The sequence below is a fragment of the Netta rufina genome, assembly GCF_964035555.1.
Source record: "Netta rufina genome assembly, chromosome: 2".
Classification (NCBI taxonomy): Eukaryota; Metazoa; Chordata; class Aves; order Anseriformes; family Anatidae; genus Netta; species Netta rufina.
The window spans coordinates 104,287,908-104,306,949 of record NC_140124.1 but is presented as its reverse complement, the minus strand read 5'-3'; the positions used below and the strand labels follow the sequence as shown (position 1 = coordinate 104,306,949).

General features: G+C 41.2%; 1 protein-coding gene across 1 annotated transcript in view; it reads right to left on the bottom strand.

Annotated features, from left to right (window-relative positions):
* Positions 1-725: 725 nt before the first annotated feature.
* Positions 726-19,042, bottom strand: part of SPIRE1 (spire type actin nucleation factor 1) — a gene marked incomplete at both ends in the record, with an annotated part of 122,961 nt that continues 104,644 nt past the window's right edge. The window contains 8 exons of the mRNA XM_084283080.1: positions 726-984; positions 1,827-1,963; positions 2,053-2,080; positions 2,581-2,651; positions 4,639-4,776; positions 10,942-11,084; positions 11,405-11,495; positions 15,726-15,889. Coding sequence (XP_084139206.1) covers positions 726-984; positions 1,827-1,963; positions 2,053-2,080; positions 2,581-2,651; positions 4,639-4,776; positions 10,942-11,084; positions 11,405-11,495; positions 15,726-15,889 — 1,031 coding nt within the window. The remainder of the gene's footprint in view (positions 985-1,826; positions 1,964-2,052; positions 2,081-2,580; positions 2,652-4,638; positions 4,777-10,941; positions 11,085-11,404; positions 11,496-15,725; positions 15,890-19,042) is intronic.

Below are 19,042 nucleotides of genomic sequence, written 5' to 3'. Positions count from 1 at the left end.
TTACTAGTATTCATCATCGTACATTCGAGACAGAACGTGAACCACTAAATCCTGCTCAGGAGACGCTCAGAAGAACACTAAGGCTTAAGAAGTAGAGCAGCTCAGGGGAACAGCCGGCCGCACAGGCAGACAGCTGTCACGTTATTTTGCCCCAGTACACAGACTGTGAGGTCCTGGGCTGGGCCCTGATCTCAGAGCAACAGAAATGGTTCAAAGAAAGACAATTTGAACCATAATTGCTCATGCTAGGTGCCTGGTGTGCGAGTTGACTCCTTGTTTTTCAATCTAGGATGTGAGCATTACTAGCCTGGTAATGCCAATATGACTTACTGTTTGCTACCGTGCTAACACTGACACTTTGTTAGGTTTGGTTCTCCATCAAACATGTTTTAGCTCATCTCCTGAAAAATGATTCAAAGAGTGGTTAAAAAAAAAAAAGGACTGAAAGCAAGAAAAAGCTTTCTAGTTTCAATGCACACGTACAAAAGAGGCAACAATTTCAAACTATTGATTTTCTTCCAGTGCTGACCCATTGCATCCCATTCTGTACAGATAAAAACAGCCTTCTGTGTCTCTGGAAAGCATTGGAGTAGGAAATCCTGTGATCTAATGCAAATTCAGGCCTGTCAAGTGAAACGAAGCAACGGAGTGAGAATCCAGTTTTCGTGACCTTTCTTATGGACGATGACCTCATGAAGACAAAAGCAAAGCAAAAGGCACAAGGCTCAGATCTCATTGATAGTCCTTTCAGAGGGGCAGTATTCAGAGGTTCCTGGCGAGGACATGTAGAAGGACTGCGTTTTCCTTTTTAACCTGGCTCGCTTGTTGGCCAGAGAGAGGCTGCGCCGGCTTGAATTGATGATTTCTGAAATAAACTTCTTGCAGTCCACGCACACCTCCATCGTGCTCCAGTCCTCCATTAATTCTTTGGGAAACTGCAGCTCTTCATTGGACTTATCCACGGATTTGGACCTTGAGGCCAACCTGGAAGGCAAAAGAGCAGGACTCATCTCACTATTTAGCAGCGTGGCAGTGGGCTCGCAGAAAACAGCTAAGACAGAATGGTCTTGACTCCAGTTATCCTTTTTCCTATCCCAAAAATGACACCAGGAAAGCAAACACTACAGAGGATGGCTTTGGCCTGGTTCAGCAAGATTGTAGGGTCACTAACTGAAGGTATGTGTAAAGTTTACCTTTTAAAGAACAAAATGCTTGAGTGGAAGGGCCCTGCCCCAGCCACTTGCCCCAGCCCCCGGCCCCAGCAGGGCCACCCAGAGCAGGGTGCCCAGCACCACGGCCAGGCGGCTTCCGAAGGCCTCCATGAGGAGACCCCACGGCCTCTCTGGGCAGCCTGTGCCAGTGCTCAGCCACCCACACAGCACACAAGGGCAGCCTGGGGCTCAGAGCCTGTTCCCCCTGCCTCCTGTCCTGGTGCTGGGCACCACTGCAAAGAGCCTGGCTCCATCTTCATTGCACCCTCCCTTTGGAGATATATAGACATTGATGAGATCCCACCCTGAGCCTCCTCTTCTAAGCTATAAAGTCCCAGAGGTACTACAGAAACAACAGTTGTCCCCGTGTCATGTTGTTTTTCACCTGTAGTGTGAAAAGGTTTTAAGACACACTGTTAATATTGTTGTTTCTGGTAGTCAAAGAAGTAAATGGAGAAACAAGGATTTCAGAAGGCTTCAGAAAGGTTACTTAAAAGCATTAGAAACATTTAAAACTATGAGACAAGCAGAAAGTGTCTTAGTGATTTATAACTCAAGATGAAAGACTTGGTAGGCTCTTTCAATACACACATATGAGTTAGGGTTGATCCTCACCTGGGCATGCTCCGCAGTGATCGGTGGTGACTGGTGGAGGGTTTCTCTGGCCTCATAAAGCTTTCTCCTCTTTGCAAGGTAGAAGGTCCCAGTGAGAAAATGGGGAGAGTAGAGTATGGCTTTGATGGCAATCGCATCTGTTGAGAACAGCAGGAGGAACATGCAGCATTATTACCAAAGATCACAGCTTTTCAGAACTGGGCAACCCATGAATTTGTGTACTTACTTTTTTGCAGCACTGTGAGCATACGGGCCTGCATAGGAAAACAAAAGCATGAATCATTTAATTGGGCAAAACTTTATTTAAATAAAGAAAATGAATAAATATCCCAACCCCTTAAACAAACATTTTTATTTTTAAAGCTTCTATAGAACTACACCTCAAAACCAAAACAAACAAACAAAAAACAACAAAGAAGAAAAGGAACTGTTTTTCCTCTAAAGAAACATCCTTTGGTAACTGATGTAATAAATCAGTGATTCCATAGATCTTCAGACTTACTGTCTTACTGTTCAAAAATTCCCGTTTCTTTCACTTCTGGCCAAGAGTTTCAGTCCAAAGAAGCAAGACTGACACTTAGGAAAGATCTGTTTTAGTATACTTTTTTTGCTGGTTTGTTTTTAAACTTTCACTGTTATAGAAATGAAAACAATCAGCAGTGTGCAGCAGAAACATTTGGGGGTATCTAAGGTACAAACAAATATTTTTCACTCTGAAATGGTACTTATTTATTAACAGATATTAAATATATACCTTTTACAGAACTGACAAGTGTAAGACCAGGTAAAGAAAGAAAACCTTCTTGTTCGACAGCAAAAGCAGAGCTAGAAGAAGAACAGAGAGTTCACAATGTTAGACAAAATCCCACACAACGATGATCTTATCCAACAGCTGCCATTAGTGAGACCGGAGCTGCAATACTACATCCAATTCTGTGGTCCATATTTCCAAGAGTGTCATGAAAAGTGTCATGGTTTTGTCTGGGACAGAGCCTTTCTTTTTTCTTTTTCTTTTTTTTTTTTTTTTTTTCCACAGAGGCTTACACAATGCTGTCTTTTGTATTTTTGGTGAAAACAGTGGTGATAGCACAGGGATGTTTCAGTTGCTGCAGAGCAGTGCTTGCACAGAGCCAAGGACCTTTCTGCTCCTTGTGCTGCCCTGCCTGCGACCAGGCTGGGGGTGCACCAGGAGCAGGAGGGGACACAGACAGGACAGCTGTCCCACAGCCAGGGGCTGTCCCACACCGTGTGGGGTCATGCTCACAAATAACAGCTGGAGGAAAGGAGAAGGAAGGGCGGACACTGGGAGTGATGGTGTTTGTCCTCCCAAGAAGCCATTAGGTGTGATGAGCCCTGCTTTCCTGGGAGTGGCTGAACACCTGCCTGCTGATGGGAAGTAGCAAATGAATTCCTGGTCTTGCTTTGCTTGCGTGTACAGCTTTTGCTTTACCTGAACTGCCTTAATCTCAGCCCATGAGTTCCCACACTTTTACCTTTCCAATTCTCCCCCCCGTCCCACCAGGGGAGAGTGAGCGAGCGGTTGCATGGTGCTGAGCTGCCCGCCGGGCTAAACCACAGCAGTCCTTTCTGGTGCCCAATGTGGGGCCTGCAGGGCTGAGTCCAGAATTGTATCTTCATGTATTTAGAAATATTCTTTTAATTTCCTACCTAAATTAAATACCTGGCAGTTAATTATTAACTTATTTTCCTCCTCCCTCAGCGTTGTTCATATCAGTGCTATATAAAAGAACAAAACCAAATCAAAACAGAACAGGAAAGTAAAAGTAACAACAGTAACTATTACAACTGAAGAACAGAGGAAAAAAATGGGGACAAATTCAGCCATAAATAAATTTGGGCTGGAAATTATTCCTAACCATCCAAGTCAAGTTCTGGAATATTAGGTAGTTGCCTGTGATAAGATTTGATGATTTTCTTCCAATCTTACGTTACTGAAAACTAGAGAAAGTCCAGGAACGAGCTATTATAGCTATCATACTTGAGGAAAACTGGTTTTATAGTCCTGTATGTTTAGCTTATTCAAAGGAGGCAGGGATCCCAATAACATTTATAGAAAAAAAAAGGCTTTGAACAGAGAAAATGGTCTTCTGTCAAACAGAAGACGACATACTGGAATCCAACTGGATCAGACTGGATCCTTTTTTTTTTTTCTTTTTCGTGGAAAACAAAACAAACACACAAACAAAAACACCACCACAAAACCAACAGTTCAGAGACAGAAATCATTACATGCCAGACTGGAAGCTGTAGGAGACTATATTTAAAAGGGAACTCCATTACTGAAGTATTAACAACCAGGTACAAGGAGAGAGACACTGGCCAATTTACAAGAATTTTACTGAAACTGCTTTGCAGCGAAGTTGGGAAGAAATCAGATTTGGGACTTATATTTAGGATTGTTTTGGCTTTCACATACTTGCAGTTCTTTAGCGTGCTTTACAGTAATACTGCAGAACACATGGAGGCAGAAGACACCTCAGTGAAGTTTAAACATACAGTTACAGATGTGCTCTGATCATTGCAAAACCTGCTGCATTTTTATAGAAGATATAAACAAACTAGGTATTTCTGATAAAAGTTTTGATGTTTCTGTACAGAACTCAAGGAAGCTGACCCATCTGTCATACACTATTCATCAGTGGATAGCAACTTTTCTCCAGTCCAGGGAAGGAAGCAATGGCAAGCCTTGATGCCAGCACCCAGCTTTCTATCGGCTGGAACGTGCACAGGGGAGGCTTGTGTGACCAACCTCCCTCCAAAAGCTTGGGCACCTCTGTGGACTCAGCCATACCTTTCCTTTTTTGAGAGCAGTGTAGACATCTTTATACTGCTGGTACTTTTCCAGCTCTGCCTTCACCAGCACCTGACGGATGTGCATGACTTCCTCCACCGTCAGAGCCAGACATTCCACCGGGTAACAGAACTCCTCCTGGAAGCCAAAAAACACATATGAACTCAAAGCCAAGTTGCTTCTTCCAAATTTCAACCTAGACAACCAACCACCTGGTTAGTAGCTCCAGAAACAGAGGGTTTCTCCCTTTAAACTGGAATGGCACTGGCTCATTCGTGGGCATCACATGAGTTTCAAACTGTTTGGGACTCCTCAGGTGTGATCTACATGGTCTGATGCTCAGCCCTCACAACAATTACAGTTTCCTTTGTTTTTCCTCCTCAAGCCACTTGACCATTTGTCTTTTCTTATGAAGATTATTTTAACAAATCAGTGTTCAGGTTTATAATTTGAAAAGGAAAAGGTAATTTGGCACATGATATTCATTTTAAGGATTGTTGAAGACGCACAATTTCCCTGAGACTTTGTGGTGCCCAGAGTGGCCAAGGAAAGTTGTTAGTTGCCCCTTCTAGCAGAATTTTTTATTCAGTGGTACCACATTTCGGCGCTCACATGAGCAGGCCTACAAAAAGTCGAGACAGTTCAGGCAGAAAGGCTCTCCTCTCTACCCCTAGAAAGTAACAACGGCAAGTTAGGCTTTATGGAAAGAATAATCTTCAAACATAAAGCATGAGAATTGGTTACCCCGTGTTGAATTACTAATGGAAGAGGATCGAATAGAGAATAAAACCCCAACAACCACAAATGACCCATCTGCAAAATTTCTGCATATTCAGTATTACAGCATGCTGGAGAATATTGAGTAGAGAGCGCCTGAATTTGGTACCAGAGAATAAAAAGCACCAACCCAATTTGTAATCCAGCCCTGTAGTTGATTATACAGTTCCAACAGAAAGACAGAAACCTCTGTGGGAATTCCCATCGCTTTATGCTTGGTGAAACCTTTTCAGTCCGCCCAGAGGGGCTACTGTGTGGCAATGACAATGACATCTAATGCCTTCTGAATAAAGGAAGGAAATTTCTCCTGCAAGTACAAAGACACGGCTGACAGTCTGGAGATCTAATTTATAAATTGAAGCCGTGATTCAGATTAATTGTGCAATGCTCAATTTGCTTGTATTCAGAGCGCTGTTCTGTCTTTCCATTAGATTAAAAGGAAAATTTTTCTACGTTGCAGACCTGGCAAACATTAGCATTTAGGAACCACCACATTTTTAAAAACTGTTGTCTTACCTATCTAGAAAGGGAACACAAAGAAACTTCACTCTGTTTAAGGTACCCCACAAAAGACTAGAATTGAGTTAACTTTGTTAGATTTGCCAGCTCAATCTTTGGGGCGTATAATCGCTCGTTTTCCGGAAAGAACAAACTATGTCACAAGCAACCGCAATTTGCTCGGAGGTGTAACACAGCCCAGCCAAACAAAATGACTTGTGCTCATTAGGAGGAACTTCCCAGCTATCAGCATTTCAACTCGGGGTCCTTCCCATAGCAACTGCCTCGCTACAGAGAAAAGCACGGCCGCCGGCCGGGGCGAGACGGGAGAGGAAGTGGGTGGGAAAGCAGGGTGCGCACAATGCCAGCCAAAGACCTCAGTTCTGCATCGTGGGAGACTGGGAAACTGTCTGTAGTGAATGAGGCGGACTGAATGCTTCCGATCAATCAGAGCTTTAAGTCCTTTAGAAATAGGTTTCTTACTTGAAGGCACTTCCTTCCCCCTCATGAGCGCCCACTCCTTTAATTTATAGGACGATGATGTCAGTGAGTATTGCTCCTTTGAAGACAGGCTGTAGATCTACTATAGGTGTAGAGCAGCTACTAGGGGAATAGGGTGGCTCTGCTGTGGTACCAATCAAAAATGATCACTGCTTCGGCAAATAGAAATAGCTAGCAGGCAACAGGGGAAACATAGAAAAATGTTCACAAGTTTAAATGCTAATGTTTTAATTCCAGAGGTTACACAAGGACAACAAAATGTTAATGCAACATTAAATGAAAGATAAATATTATGCTGATTTCAGAAAACTGCTTGATTTTTTTTTTCCCCTTTTCGGAATAGAAATAAGTACACAAGAAAATCTTTTGTTTCAACGCTAGCTCTAAGGCACTGAAATTAATTAAAATTACACTAAGCACTGACTAAACTTCATTAAACAACGATGCTTTGGAGTTATTGCTCAAACTTCAACAATAATCTACACCCAAGTTAGGCAGCTCCAAACCAGAGAACTTTAGTTCTCTGCAACACTTACAGACAACAGAACATACTAAAGACAAACTGTGGCTTGAATTGTACTCAGTACTTGTTTTAATATTAAAGCTGATCAGTATTCTTATTTTTAAAGGAAAAAAATTACTTAAAACACTAATTGGAACTTGGAGTTTCCAGGATCTTCATGAGAATTGGCTTTACACTTGGACTGTGCAGTCACTATATACACCACAATAGCTCAATGTGTATATGTGTAACTAACTTTTTTTTTTTTTTTTACTCAGGAAAAACAAGTAGTAAGAATTATATACTCATTATGTGAAATAAAGTGCTTTGTAGGTCATTCTCAGCATGCACACACCTAATAGGTCCTTATGACTTTTTTTTTTTTTTTTAAACTAATATATTCCTTGTAAAATTTCTCATTAAAATGTGTCACTAGGCAATCAAATGGGCTGCACTAATAAATTGCAATATGAACATGTGCCGGATTGGCCTCTAAATTCTGCAATTAATGGTTAATCACACACTCTAAACTCTCACTGATGTTACAGACTAAATGTTTCTAAGAAGCTCAGCTGGATATCTCAAGTATAAACTCTCCTGCAGAAGGTTTCCCATTCTGACTTATTGGTTGGGTCAAGAAGAAAAAGAAGGATAAATTGAAATTTTTCACGTTTGATTCTACACAGGGGTAGATGAATCAGTTTTTCTTGTTAGTCAGTTTGCCTTCCTTGGTACACAGCTATTAGTTATGCTGCAAGTTCTGATACATAAGTGTGCTGAGGACCAAAACCGTATGTAGGTTTTCAAGTAAAACAGATTGCAAATGCCCTTCCATTCTACATAGTATAACTTGTTAGAAACACAAGAGCTTATTCTTTTCGACAGTCCAAGGATTACAATAGTTTTGCTGGGCTTTTGCTGCAGGATCTTCATGTGCTGTAACATTTAAGGTCTGTCCCATTGATAATCTTGTGATGTTGCATTTTTAGTTTGCTGTCCTTTCAGAACTGATTTCTTTTTCCCCGTGAGGTGATTGAAGACACACAAATATCCTACACACATTGAAATCAACGTCAATCAGGTGCAATGTCCCAGCCTAAGCTTTAATTCTTGCCACAGCTTAGGAAGTGCTCCCCTAAGAGGGAACATGCTGGTGAAGGTGATTTCCAAAGCCAGCAAAAAGAGGCAAACCTTTGCGGGTTTCCACCTGCTGGCAAAAGCTCTCTCACAGAGATAGTACATAGCCCCTGCCACCCCACACATGGCTGCTTCAACGGGATGAGAGCTGAGCAGAGAAGCTGTTTGCATAGTTGAAAAAAGTGGTCTGAAAGTCATCCTTGGAAATAAACTCGTTATCCTAGGAACCTGAACAATAGATAGGAAGCAGAGAAGCGAATGCTGTGTATAAATGAAATCATTAACTTTGGTCCTCTGGGTCATGAAAAATAATAACGACGATGACGATTAAAAAAAAAAGCAAACAAACTACAAAGACATTCATATGTACATCTCAGGACACTGGCTTCATCTCACTGATTAAGCACCAAGTCAGCTCGCTGCAGCAAGCACACCACCAGGGCGATCCCCCCAAAACTCACTGAGCTGCCCTGCCTTTCCACGTAGCACTGGTAGGGTGACATATCAGAAGGATGATATTTGGCGTTTTTCCAAATTTGTTTCCCTTCCCCACCTACTTAGCTCTAACTCCTTCTGTCTGATGAGATGCCAGTTCACAAAACCATAGTTAGTATGCAAGACAGACCAGTTTCTTGCTAATCCTGCTAAGAGACAGTAGGAAACTCCTGCCTGTTTTCACTGGCATTGAGAGCTATTTATTGGCGAGGCCTCTTTCACCTTGAAGAGGAACTGCAGTCACAGGAGCAGCTGATAAGAAATGAAACTCCATCAGTCCTGGAGGAAGGGACGAAGAAGTGTGAAGTCAAATAAAAAGTAAGTAATGTTCTGCAGGCATTGCGAGGCGTTCAGGGAAGGAACTGCAACGTTACGTAGGCAGCACTTGGCGCAGCCACTGAACGGAGCGGGCATCCTCCGGGGAAGGAAAAACTCTGCAGCAAGCCAACGCGTGTAACTGGGACAGTGCCACCATATCAGAAACCATCTACCAGAACTAAAAACAAAAGTCTTGTGGGAGTTGTCTGTCACACCCTAGAGGGCACTATTGCCAAGTTAAAGAATTCACTCTCCAGGCATCAAATAAAAATAGGTTCCTATTAAAGGAGCGTCATTTCAGTACTGCTTTCCCTTCTTTCTCACTTCGTAGCCAAAACCCAGCTAGGTGACAGTTCTTCAGAGATCAAAAAAAAAATCAAGCAGAAAAGAAACTAGTAAAAATCCTTCCCATCTGTTCCCACATTGGCCTGACTTATCTAAAGTCTTTTCCTCCCTCTTCCTTTAATATTTTTAAGCAGGAGTGGAACAATTGAATTAAATGTTCTTTAGTGGTTTTATTTCTGATATTATCTTTCTAGGCATATGTCAGTAACCATATGCCTAGAAATAGGTATATACAAGAAAATACATACGTGGCCAAAAAGCTTCTGTTAAGAACTTGTTTCACCTATTTAAAATAACAGCCTCACAAATTAGATTTTTAAGTTGCATGATCCCCCCAAATACATGAGATGAGATCAGTATTGCGATGTACCATATTTAGATACCTTAAAAATGTGATGGAGCAGATACCTCACTATAATAATAGAAGATGCTTTCTTCCCTCCTGCCTTAAAACAGTATATACATGAATGACTTTGGACCTGCCAGAAAATAAGCCCTTTGCTTCCCCATATAGTGAGTGCAGCAGGCAATGACAGAGCAATCCACTTTGCACGACAGCATCTTCAAACATGTGGTGGAGGAACCTTCCAACTTGGTTCTGGTGCAGCATGCTACACTCCGAGTTCATTTCAGCAGAAGTCTACTTGTGTTTAGTGTTTATCAATACGCTACCACTTGAACTTCACCTTGAACAAGAAACTACATTCTTGTGGAAGGATATAATAAAGAAAATCCAGCAGACCTTCTGAAATGAAGAGGAGGAAGCATGTGGTGGGAATATTTGGAGATTATTTTCTTGTTACAGTTTAATTTCTTCAACTAATAGGTTCAGATCCCAGCTACCATTGCTCGGGCCAACAAGAACACTCTTCAAAACCCACTAATACAACTGCTCTAGAAGACAGGGTGAGTGAATATTCCCTTCCTTTCAAAACCAGGATGTGTTTATTGATTTCTCTATTCACCAGCACCTCATGGGGCATACTTCAAAACCCTGCTGGTAGGAAAAGAGACGAAGAACATATCCTGCATGAAATTACAAAGCACTAATCAGTATGTCGGCATAAAAGAACCAGGATTTCATACCCTTTGCTGCTTATACTCTGTTGGAAAACAGCTCTCAATTAAAGCTAATTGATCAAATGCACTGTACTTTCTTTTCAAGTAGTAACACAGTTTTTTTGCCTCAGTGACTTTAACAAAGCAACACAGAGAAACCTTGATTTGGATTACTGAAAGGACTTTCACATGTATAAACATTAACCACACAAGTTCTTAGGACGGGAAGAAAAGAAACCATTCCATTCATTCAGCCATTAACTAAAATACTATCAACAGATTAAAAAAAAAAAAAAAAAAAGAAAAAAATAACATTAAAAAAAAATAATCCAGAGCTTTGGAGTCATCTCTATTCAGATTGAAAATCAGTAAGGTGAAGTTTGCCTGTGTTGGTAATATTTTGAAATAAAAGCAAGGCACATGGCGTTACCCAGAGTCCTAATCAAAGTGCACACATTTTTTGAGGCACCTATACCCGGGATTTTGGATCAAAATGATAGAGAGAGAGAAAGTTCAAATCTTGATTTCAAAACGTCTTTAGTAGCCAAAGTAGTTTCTGAATTCAGGAGTTTTCTTTGAGTCAAGTTCTAATCACACTGAAGCCAAGTTTTAATTTTCATTATACTCTTAGAATGCCTCTTTTTCTCTCTCCTACCACCCACTCCACTTACAAGTGATCTGGAGCTCTGTTTTGAAGGTGGTAGAAACTGTCTCACATTGGTTGGCGTTTCCTTTTCGATGGAGTGTCGTCTCTGAGGCGGCTGCCGTCTCTCTGGCTGTGGCGTAGATGATATGGGCAAGAACTTTGGAGGCGCTGAAGATTCAACCGGTATAAAAAAAATCAGTTCTCTGAAGACAGACTGCTGGATAACATTGCTCAGTACTTGAAACAAACATTGATTTACTGGGATTTCTACTACTGGTGGCTCAAGTTACACATACACACTCAGATCATCTTCACTTGCACTCAGTAATCACATTTGATCAATTCAGCTCGTTCTAGGGTTCATCTTTACAGATTTATTCCATTAATGTTCAATTTAAGCTTCCAATAAAAACTTCAAGCAAAGTTCACGTAACAGAAGGCAACAAAGTGTGTAAAAGCAGTTGCTGAGCTCCCTAATCAAAACTTACTCTTTCTGCTGCTGGTGCCTTCCTGAGAGGGGTCTTCCGCTTGTGAGGGGGAGATGCTGCTGCTACTTGTTGATTTATGCACTGATTCCTCCTGTGTGGAAAGAGAAAAAGAACCAGAATTCCTCAGAAATTGTTTTTTCTTCTCTTACTGCTTCTTAGCACACAGAAATCTCAAGCTATCAAAGGAATTTTACAATGTTAAATCACTCACAGTCCTGGAAGAAGTCCCGAGCTAAATGTTGACTCTACACAGCACTGCATAACTTCCTAAGCTCAACTTTTTCATAAACTGGAATAAATGGTATGTGATTGGAATTCAGTGTATTTAAGCACTGCATGTAATGTTAGGATCAAAAGGGAGGTGCATGAATCCACTGTAACCTGTCACTATTCCACCAGTAACTGCTGATTGTACTCAAGGCCTTCTAAGGATTTGTTAACTAGAGGAGACACATTAAACCAACTTTGTGTCTCACATTAGTAAGGAACCAGCACTCGGATTTCTCTGGTCTTCAAAGGAATGGGAGGTCCTCATACAAGTGACTCAGATAAACAGAAGTGAATCTGATCTCCCCTGAACTGTTCCCTAATTCCTAGTCTTGGTGCATTTCTCTCCTTTCTTCTGTATTTAAAAGAACTCTTATTCATTATCTGTTTCATCACAACAGCCAAGAGCAAGTCCTGCACGATGAATGAAAGGCTTCGACTAACATCCTTCAGCTATCTAACACAGCATGCCTCCAAAATTAACAAATCCTTTCACCCCAAACCTCTGTCTTCGGCCACCAGATACTAGGAAGATACAGACCATCACAGGAGCCTCCCAAAGGAACGGAGTTGAAGGGCTGATCGTGAATGCTGTTTAGCTCTAATGTGAATGCTTTTAACTGAGGAGATTCACATCGTTTAAGATGTCAAGATTTACTGATCGAACAAGTGACCTGCTCTAAAATCCAGCACGCGGCTGAGCCTCTCTCTCATGGATTTCTTTAGTTACTCAAACTGCAGGCAGGAAAACCCCCACTCACTGAAAAAGCAGCCTTTGGTAGCAGCAAGTCAGAACAGCAAAGCCAGCAGGGTCACCTCAATGGACACCGTGCACCACAGGACAGGGGCCCTTATAAACTCCCACCAGGTGATCTGTACTTTGTGCTTAGCCCAAGGGCACGGATGCTCTGTATGCAAGGATACTGTGATGTATGCTTTTCCAGTGTGCATGCCTCAACACAACAGTCTGCAAAGGGACCCCAACCAGCTCAGCTCCCAGAACAATACATTCACTTTAACATACCCAACGTGCTCCTTCCAAGTGTTTGAGGTAGGAAGACTGTAAGAAATTTTGAACAGCGTATTTAATTACAACAGCTGTCGTGTTTCCAGAAACCAGCAGAATTTAGCTACGGAGCCAGCTCAGAGATCTTTGCAGACCTTGGGTTCACACCGCATGGTTGCCCTAAGAGACCACTGCAGAACTTACGGGACAACTGGGTGCACTGTTCTCTAGGTGTGGTCCAACAGAGCTCACAAGTCTGAAGTTAAACATATACATTTTGTGATGGAGAATAACCCCTGTACAAAGTGAATCATTGAACTATTCACTCTCTAGGAGTCAAATCCATTACCAGAGAAGCTAAAAAGCTCAGAGGAAGAACTAAGTGAGCTGTCAATCAAAAACCATAACCACGCTGCTCTGCTGCTTATTTCTATGAATGAAGAGCAGCCAGCACTTCGGAGAGAATGGAAACCAGGAGTACACTGTTTGAGATATTATCCTACCTGGACAACAGGTATTCCAAGTTTGTCGTTTCTAATTACTTCTGCGCACAAACACATGCAAGGGAAGTGCTATTACTGCCCTGCAGTTTCTCAGACATGGAAAGCTTTTTTTTTTTTTTTTGAGAATGAAATCTTGTGCAGGAACCAAATCTTGTGCCAAACCTTCCTACAAGCTTCTTCACATCAATACAGTAACTGTTGACTATTACGGCAGGCAATCAGACACTTTACATGTGAGGTTAGACAACCCCAACATCTGGGATTGTACACTTCTCCACAGAGAACTAAACAATCAGAATAATCCTGAAGTTTCATTAGCAAGATATTTTCCTAACTGTATCAAAAATTACTATTAACTATTACTATTATTATTTATTACTATTATTATTTATTACTATTAATCACACCAGGCAGTATGGCACTCCCTGCTCCCCATCCGAAACCATGATTTTAGTGGCAATGAAGAAAAAAGCAAGGACAGAATGTAGGAACGGTTTGTACAATATTCATTCTTGCCAGCAAGTGGTTATAGGGCTGCATCAGACCTTTTCTTTCACCTCTGGCTGGCAATGCAGAGTGTTGGGGGGTAGTCAGAATCACAATACAGCTGTGAGAACAAAGGGGTTGCAGAGGAAAAAAAATGCATCTGCATCTCAGCCCATTTGGAGGTCCATAGCTCAGCAGTGCAGATATTTGCAGCCTGTAATTAGGGCATAACAGTCATAATTTAACTCCCAGTGAGTAACTCTAAATAGGTTAAGCCCAATTCAAATTGCAGGCAAAGAGGTGCCCGAGTGGCTTAAAGACAAACAGGACAAAACGCTTGCTCTTCTGTGTGTTACCTATAAAGCAAAAATCAGCAAAAAAAAGACATTTTTACAGAGCAAAGGTCACTTTCGTCGAAATGTCCCATGTCCCATGGTCACTATGTCCCATCCCCTTTGTAAGCTTGGAAGATTTCACCCCAAATCCCTCCAGTAAGTTTATTTACACCACTTCAGTACTGTTCCTGAAACCCAACCAGTACTCTGCTGGGCATCTTAATCATCTGACTTGTTTCACCAGCTACTTCTGTTGACTCAAACCAATAAAGCATCTGTTCTCTGTGACAGCTCGATGTAGCTGATTTATTTTTCAATTTATTTTTTGCTGTATGCCCCAAAGCTTATCCCTTATGATTTTGCTTGCCTACACCATATTCCCTAATCAATAACTATAGTCACACATTTTATTCCCCACCCACAAGAATCACGTAACGTTTCCCTTTACAGAATTTTCTTTTAGTGATTTCTGCTCTTTTTTCCATGTGAAACATCACGCTGCATTAGCTTCAGGATGCACAGACCTCCAAGCTGAGAAGCTCTGAGTTCAAGATCCAACTCTTTCATTGACGAGTCGTAATATTCCTGCATCCTGCCCAGCTTCATTAATATTAACAAAACCTCATATAGCCTCTATTGTAATTTTAAACACTGCTGAGAGATTTCAGAATGCAAATTGCTTTTGCTTTCAGACTAGATGCACCAAATTATGCACCCATACAAGTCACCCACAGGATAACCCCTAACACAAAGAGGGCCAACTTCCCATGGATGAAGAAAGCGTGCAAGAAGATATATTTATCCTCACATTTATTTCTCTCCAGCCTCCTATCTCTCAGCTTAGTTCCAATTGTAAGCTCCCTGTCAGGAAACCCCACCCTCCTGATTTAACAGAGAGAAAGAATCAGGGAAGACTGCCTTCCCCAGGCTAAAATTAGCCTCTTTATTCAAAACCCTGCCTGAATGTGCTTTCCAGACAGCTTAACTTTTAGAAAGGTTCAAAAGCAGTAATATTACTGGTCCAGAAAGCAAAATTCTTTCTTGAGGATATAATACTGATGCTTCTCGAGGACTACATATAATGTGGCTTTTAAGCTAGAGAGCTTTTTTAATCCATTCTCTGTTTTATGGTTTTTAAAAATCATTCTCTCTCCCTTTGAGAGAGAATGGATTCAACATTCTGTCCCCATCTAAGTGGTATTTATTTGTTTCAATCTGTGAAGCATTTGCTGGGTGTTAGTTCCCAAGCCTACATGACAAACTAACCCACTGAATTTGCACTGAACTGCAACCTCTCCAGCATAGCTGATGCTCTTTATTTAACAGCTGGGACAACGAGGCTGGGCTCACATCTGAGGCCTTCAATGACAGCTCCTGCATGGGTGCCAGAAGGATGGATACAAGCCATTTATTTTCCTGCATCATTCCCAAAAGCGTAATTGCTGCATATGCACTGTGGACAGATAATGGGCATTTACAATAAATAAATAGATAGATAAATAAATAAATATTAGGATTAAAGACAAAATCATCATTTAAGCTTTTTAAAGAATACTCTCATTTCTGAGGTCTGATCTAATATTCTTGAAGTTCTGCAGGCTGGCAAAACAGTCATGGAGAATTCATATGACAATCTACTCAGACACTTCTTAGGGGATCAGTTCAGCAAATTAAGGAATAAGACTGAATTCTGGCAAACAAGAAGTTGTGTCCTGATGTTTTACCTCTGAATCTGAGCTGTCAAGTTCAGCCAACGTGGGAGCCTTAAGGAGTCTCTTTCGTTGTACTGTCACTTGTGCGGCCCCCTTCTGCTTTCCTTGTGGTGCCAGGCCACCGTTTGCTACAGAGGCATCCGCTGATTTTCTTCCCGCCTCTGGTGCAGATACATCTAGCAAAAGAAACAGAACAGTTGGTGCTTGGACCTCGAGTGCTAAACAGAACAATCAACTTTAATTCTGCCTTCTCAGAACTTACTGTCAAGGCAATTCACACAAAAGGGAAAAATACCGTGATAGTTATACGTGTGCAATTATTTTACTCCAGCAATACACTGCTCAGAACTACAGGCAATGGCTTGTGGTACAGAAGCAATATGGAGGAATGAAAGCAGTGGAAAAAGCAGCAGTGCAAAATACTAAAAAACGACCTCAGACTAATCCCAAGCAACTCTAAAAAATACTTCCCATGTTGAAACCAAAAATATTCTTCCTTCAACTTATAGTCTATAATTAACTAAGTATCAGAAGAATGCACAACCGTATCTGGACAAGTGGGTTTCCAGCGAATCTGAAGACAACGCCACACAGAAATTATGAGGTTAAGCATGGAGTAAACCTAGTTATTCCTGCAAGGAGAGAATTACACTTTGTTCTGCAGTATACAGAAATAAATGAGAATGAGCTAAGTAACTAGCAGTCATCAAAAATATGCGCAGTTCCCTGGTTTGCATGGTCATTTGTTTTAAAAATATGTCTGCGATGCCAAATCTTCATGTAACAGCAGCAACATGAGGATCCTGTTCTATTTTCATCTACATGAGTTTTACAAGGATGTAACTCCACCAAATAAATTACTCAGGATTTCTGCCAGTGTGCAATGAAGATGCAGCACTTGTAATGTAAGCCCAGGGTCAGCCGGGCTTAGCCTCGCTTAGCTTACTCATTCAGATAATGACCTAGGCTTTGATATTTTAGGAGGGCTTAGATTTGGTCTGATAATTCAGTTTTATCCCTGTAAACGTAGAAGGTGCACTGTTCCAATCTGAAGAAAATTATGTTGGAGGGAGAAGGAAGAGAAGCTTTTAATCTCCCATTTGCATTGTATGCCTAAGCAGCTGGTCTTTCTACAAATGTGTTTTTCTACACATCTAATTACATGACTCCTTCCCCAGTCTTGTAATAACAAAGCACCTCCAGGTATTTCAGGGTTAGTGTAATGAAGGGTCATTATTCCCATTTTTACACACGGTGACGAGAGGCAGGGACGGCCGAATGACTCGTACCTTAGGTTACCAGGAGGACTACGACAGAGCAATGATACAATCCAGGTATCCCCAGTGCCGACAGCACAAGTACTCACACATCATCTGGAGTCACTTGCATCGCTGCCCTGGCTTAAACAGGCACGGTCACTGCTGCCACAACACAATTTGCACTAAGAAAAGCTGTTCTTGCACTAGGTAAGTTAAAACTGCACAGTGCAGACAAAGCATCTGTGACAGCAGTAGGTCACTTTTACAACGTTCTCACCGGAGCAGCTATTTAAAAGGAATAATAGGAAGAATAAGTTAAATGAATATATATGTTAAAGAATTAATTAGGTCATTGTTAAATGCTGAAAACAGAGAGAAAGGACAGGGGACGTCTTACAGTTCCTCTCTAAATCATACCTTCAACTAGGAATGTAAGAAAAGGGGATGATTTGGGCTATTAAAGCCATGGTGGCATTCCAAGCCTATGAATCGTGTACTACAGTGTTATTACTGCCTTCAGGTCCTCCCTACAAAGAATTGCAATCAAAGACTTAGACTCTCTAACCCTTAGTTCCTATCTTCAAAGGCTTTCCTAATGGATGTCCTGACTAGCAGTATGGCTTCTAGGTCATGTTTTTTTTTCCCTGCTAGATTTTTGCGAGTACAGCATGGGTGTCCTCCACATCAAATGCATTCCTGCCGTAACAATCGCTTCATGCAATCCCAGAAAGCGACAGCAGGAAAACGAAAACCAAACTGCCTCACCTCCCTGCTGCCAATACTGCTCGAGACCTCGTAATTAGCTGGCATGCAGTTGATTGAAGAAGCTCATGGTTTCCCAAATGAGCAGGAGAAAAACCTTTGATTTGCCTTTTGATCGCACAGGGTGGTACCTGGCCAGACCGGCCGAAGCAGCAGCCCCAGCACCAAAGGTGATGTTCCTCCTCTCAAACCTTCCTGGATGGTGACTCCCCGCCCAGTGGTAGGGAGGCTGGAGCATGGACTGGAAATATTGTTGGAGTCACTGGGAGAAAATCGATGGGACAGCCAACAGGATTGCCCTCCTTGCAAAAAACAGTACACACAATAGGTCTGGGGAAAGCAGACAGGAGGGAAAGTCCACCCGACATCCCCTAGCACTAAGGGATGTGATATAAGGAACTGGATATTCAAGGTCCGTGACATAAATTGTTTGCTGTTGTTGTTTTATGTTTGCCTGGTTTGTTTTCCAAGAACATAAGCCCCAGAAATGGGAATTTCCGAACCATTTTAGAGGTACTTTATGTAGCCAATCACCTTCTAGAAAGCCTAAAACTGTTTTAATTTAAGCTTACATATGTATGAGTTGTTTAGAAACACATTGTTTATGACTTCTTGAATAGCCAATGAAGCTTTAGGTTAATCTAGAAGACAATCCACAGTATTTATTTTGAAGGGCTCTTCAGTAGGGACTAATCATTTATCGGCATTCTTTCCTCTAAAGACAAAAACAGGGAATGTTTTTAGAATTTGCAAACACTAAAGAATACCTCCCTCCCCCAAATAAAACTAAAAACTCATCCATTTATAAAACGTTTTTGGACAACAGTGATTGAGTTCAGTTTATCACTCCTGCAGTTATAGTACTGGATATAAATGGATTATCGTAATTTAAGGAAAGGATCATGAAAATTTAGTTTCATCCAGCAGATTTCAACCAAAATAACTTGTTCCAAAATTAAAACCAGAATTTGTTAGCTGGTACACAGCAAAAATAGTATCACTTTGTATAAGCTATTTTCTTGATGTACTCAGGCAGCAGAAACATTACCATGTGGCAAATAATCATATATCACCATAAACAAGATAAAACTAATCAGGATAAACAAGTCAGAAACATTGAGTAGATTGATGCTTATTAAAATGAGTATGACAGAAGAAATTCATTGAAAATTCACTGAAGCAAAAAATAATGTTATTATTATTATTATTATTATTATTTTAAAACAGCCTAGAATTAAGACCTTAATAGATAATCAGACACACTGGGAGAGTGTCATTTCTCCATATTTTCAGGCAGCGAGTACAATG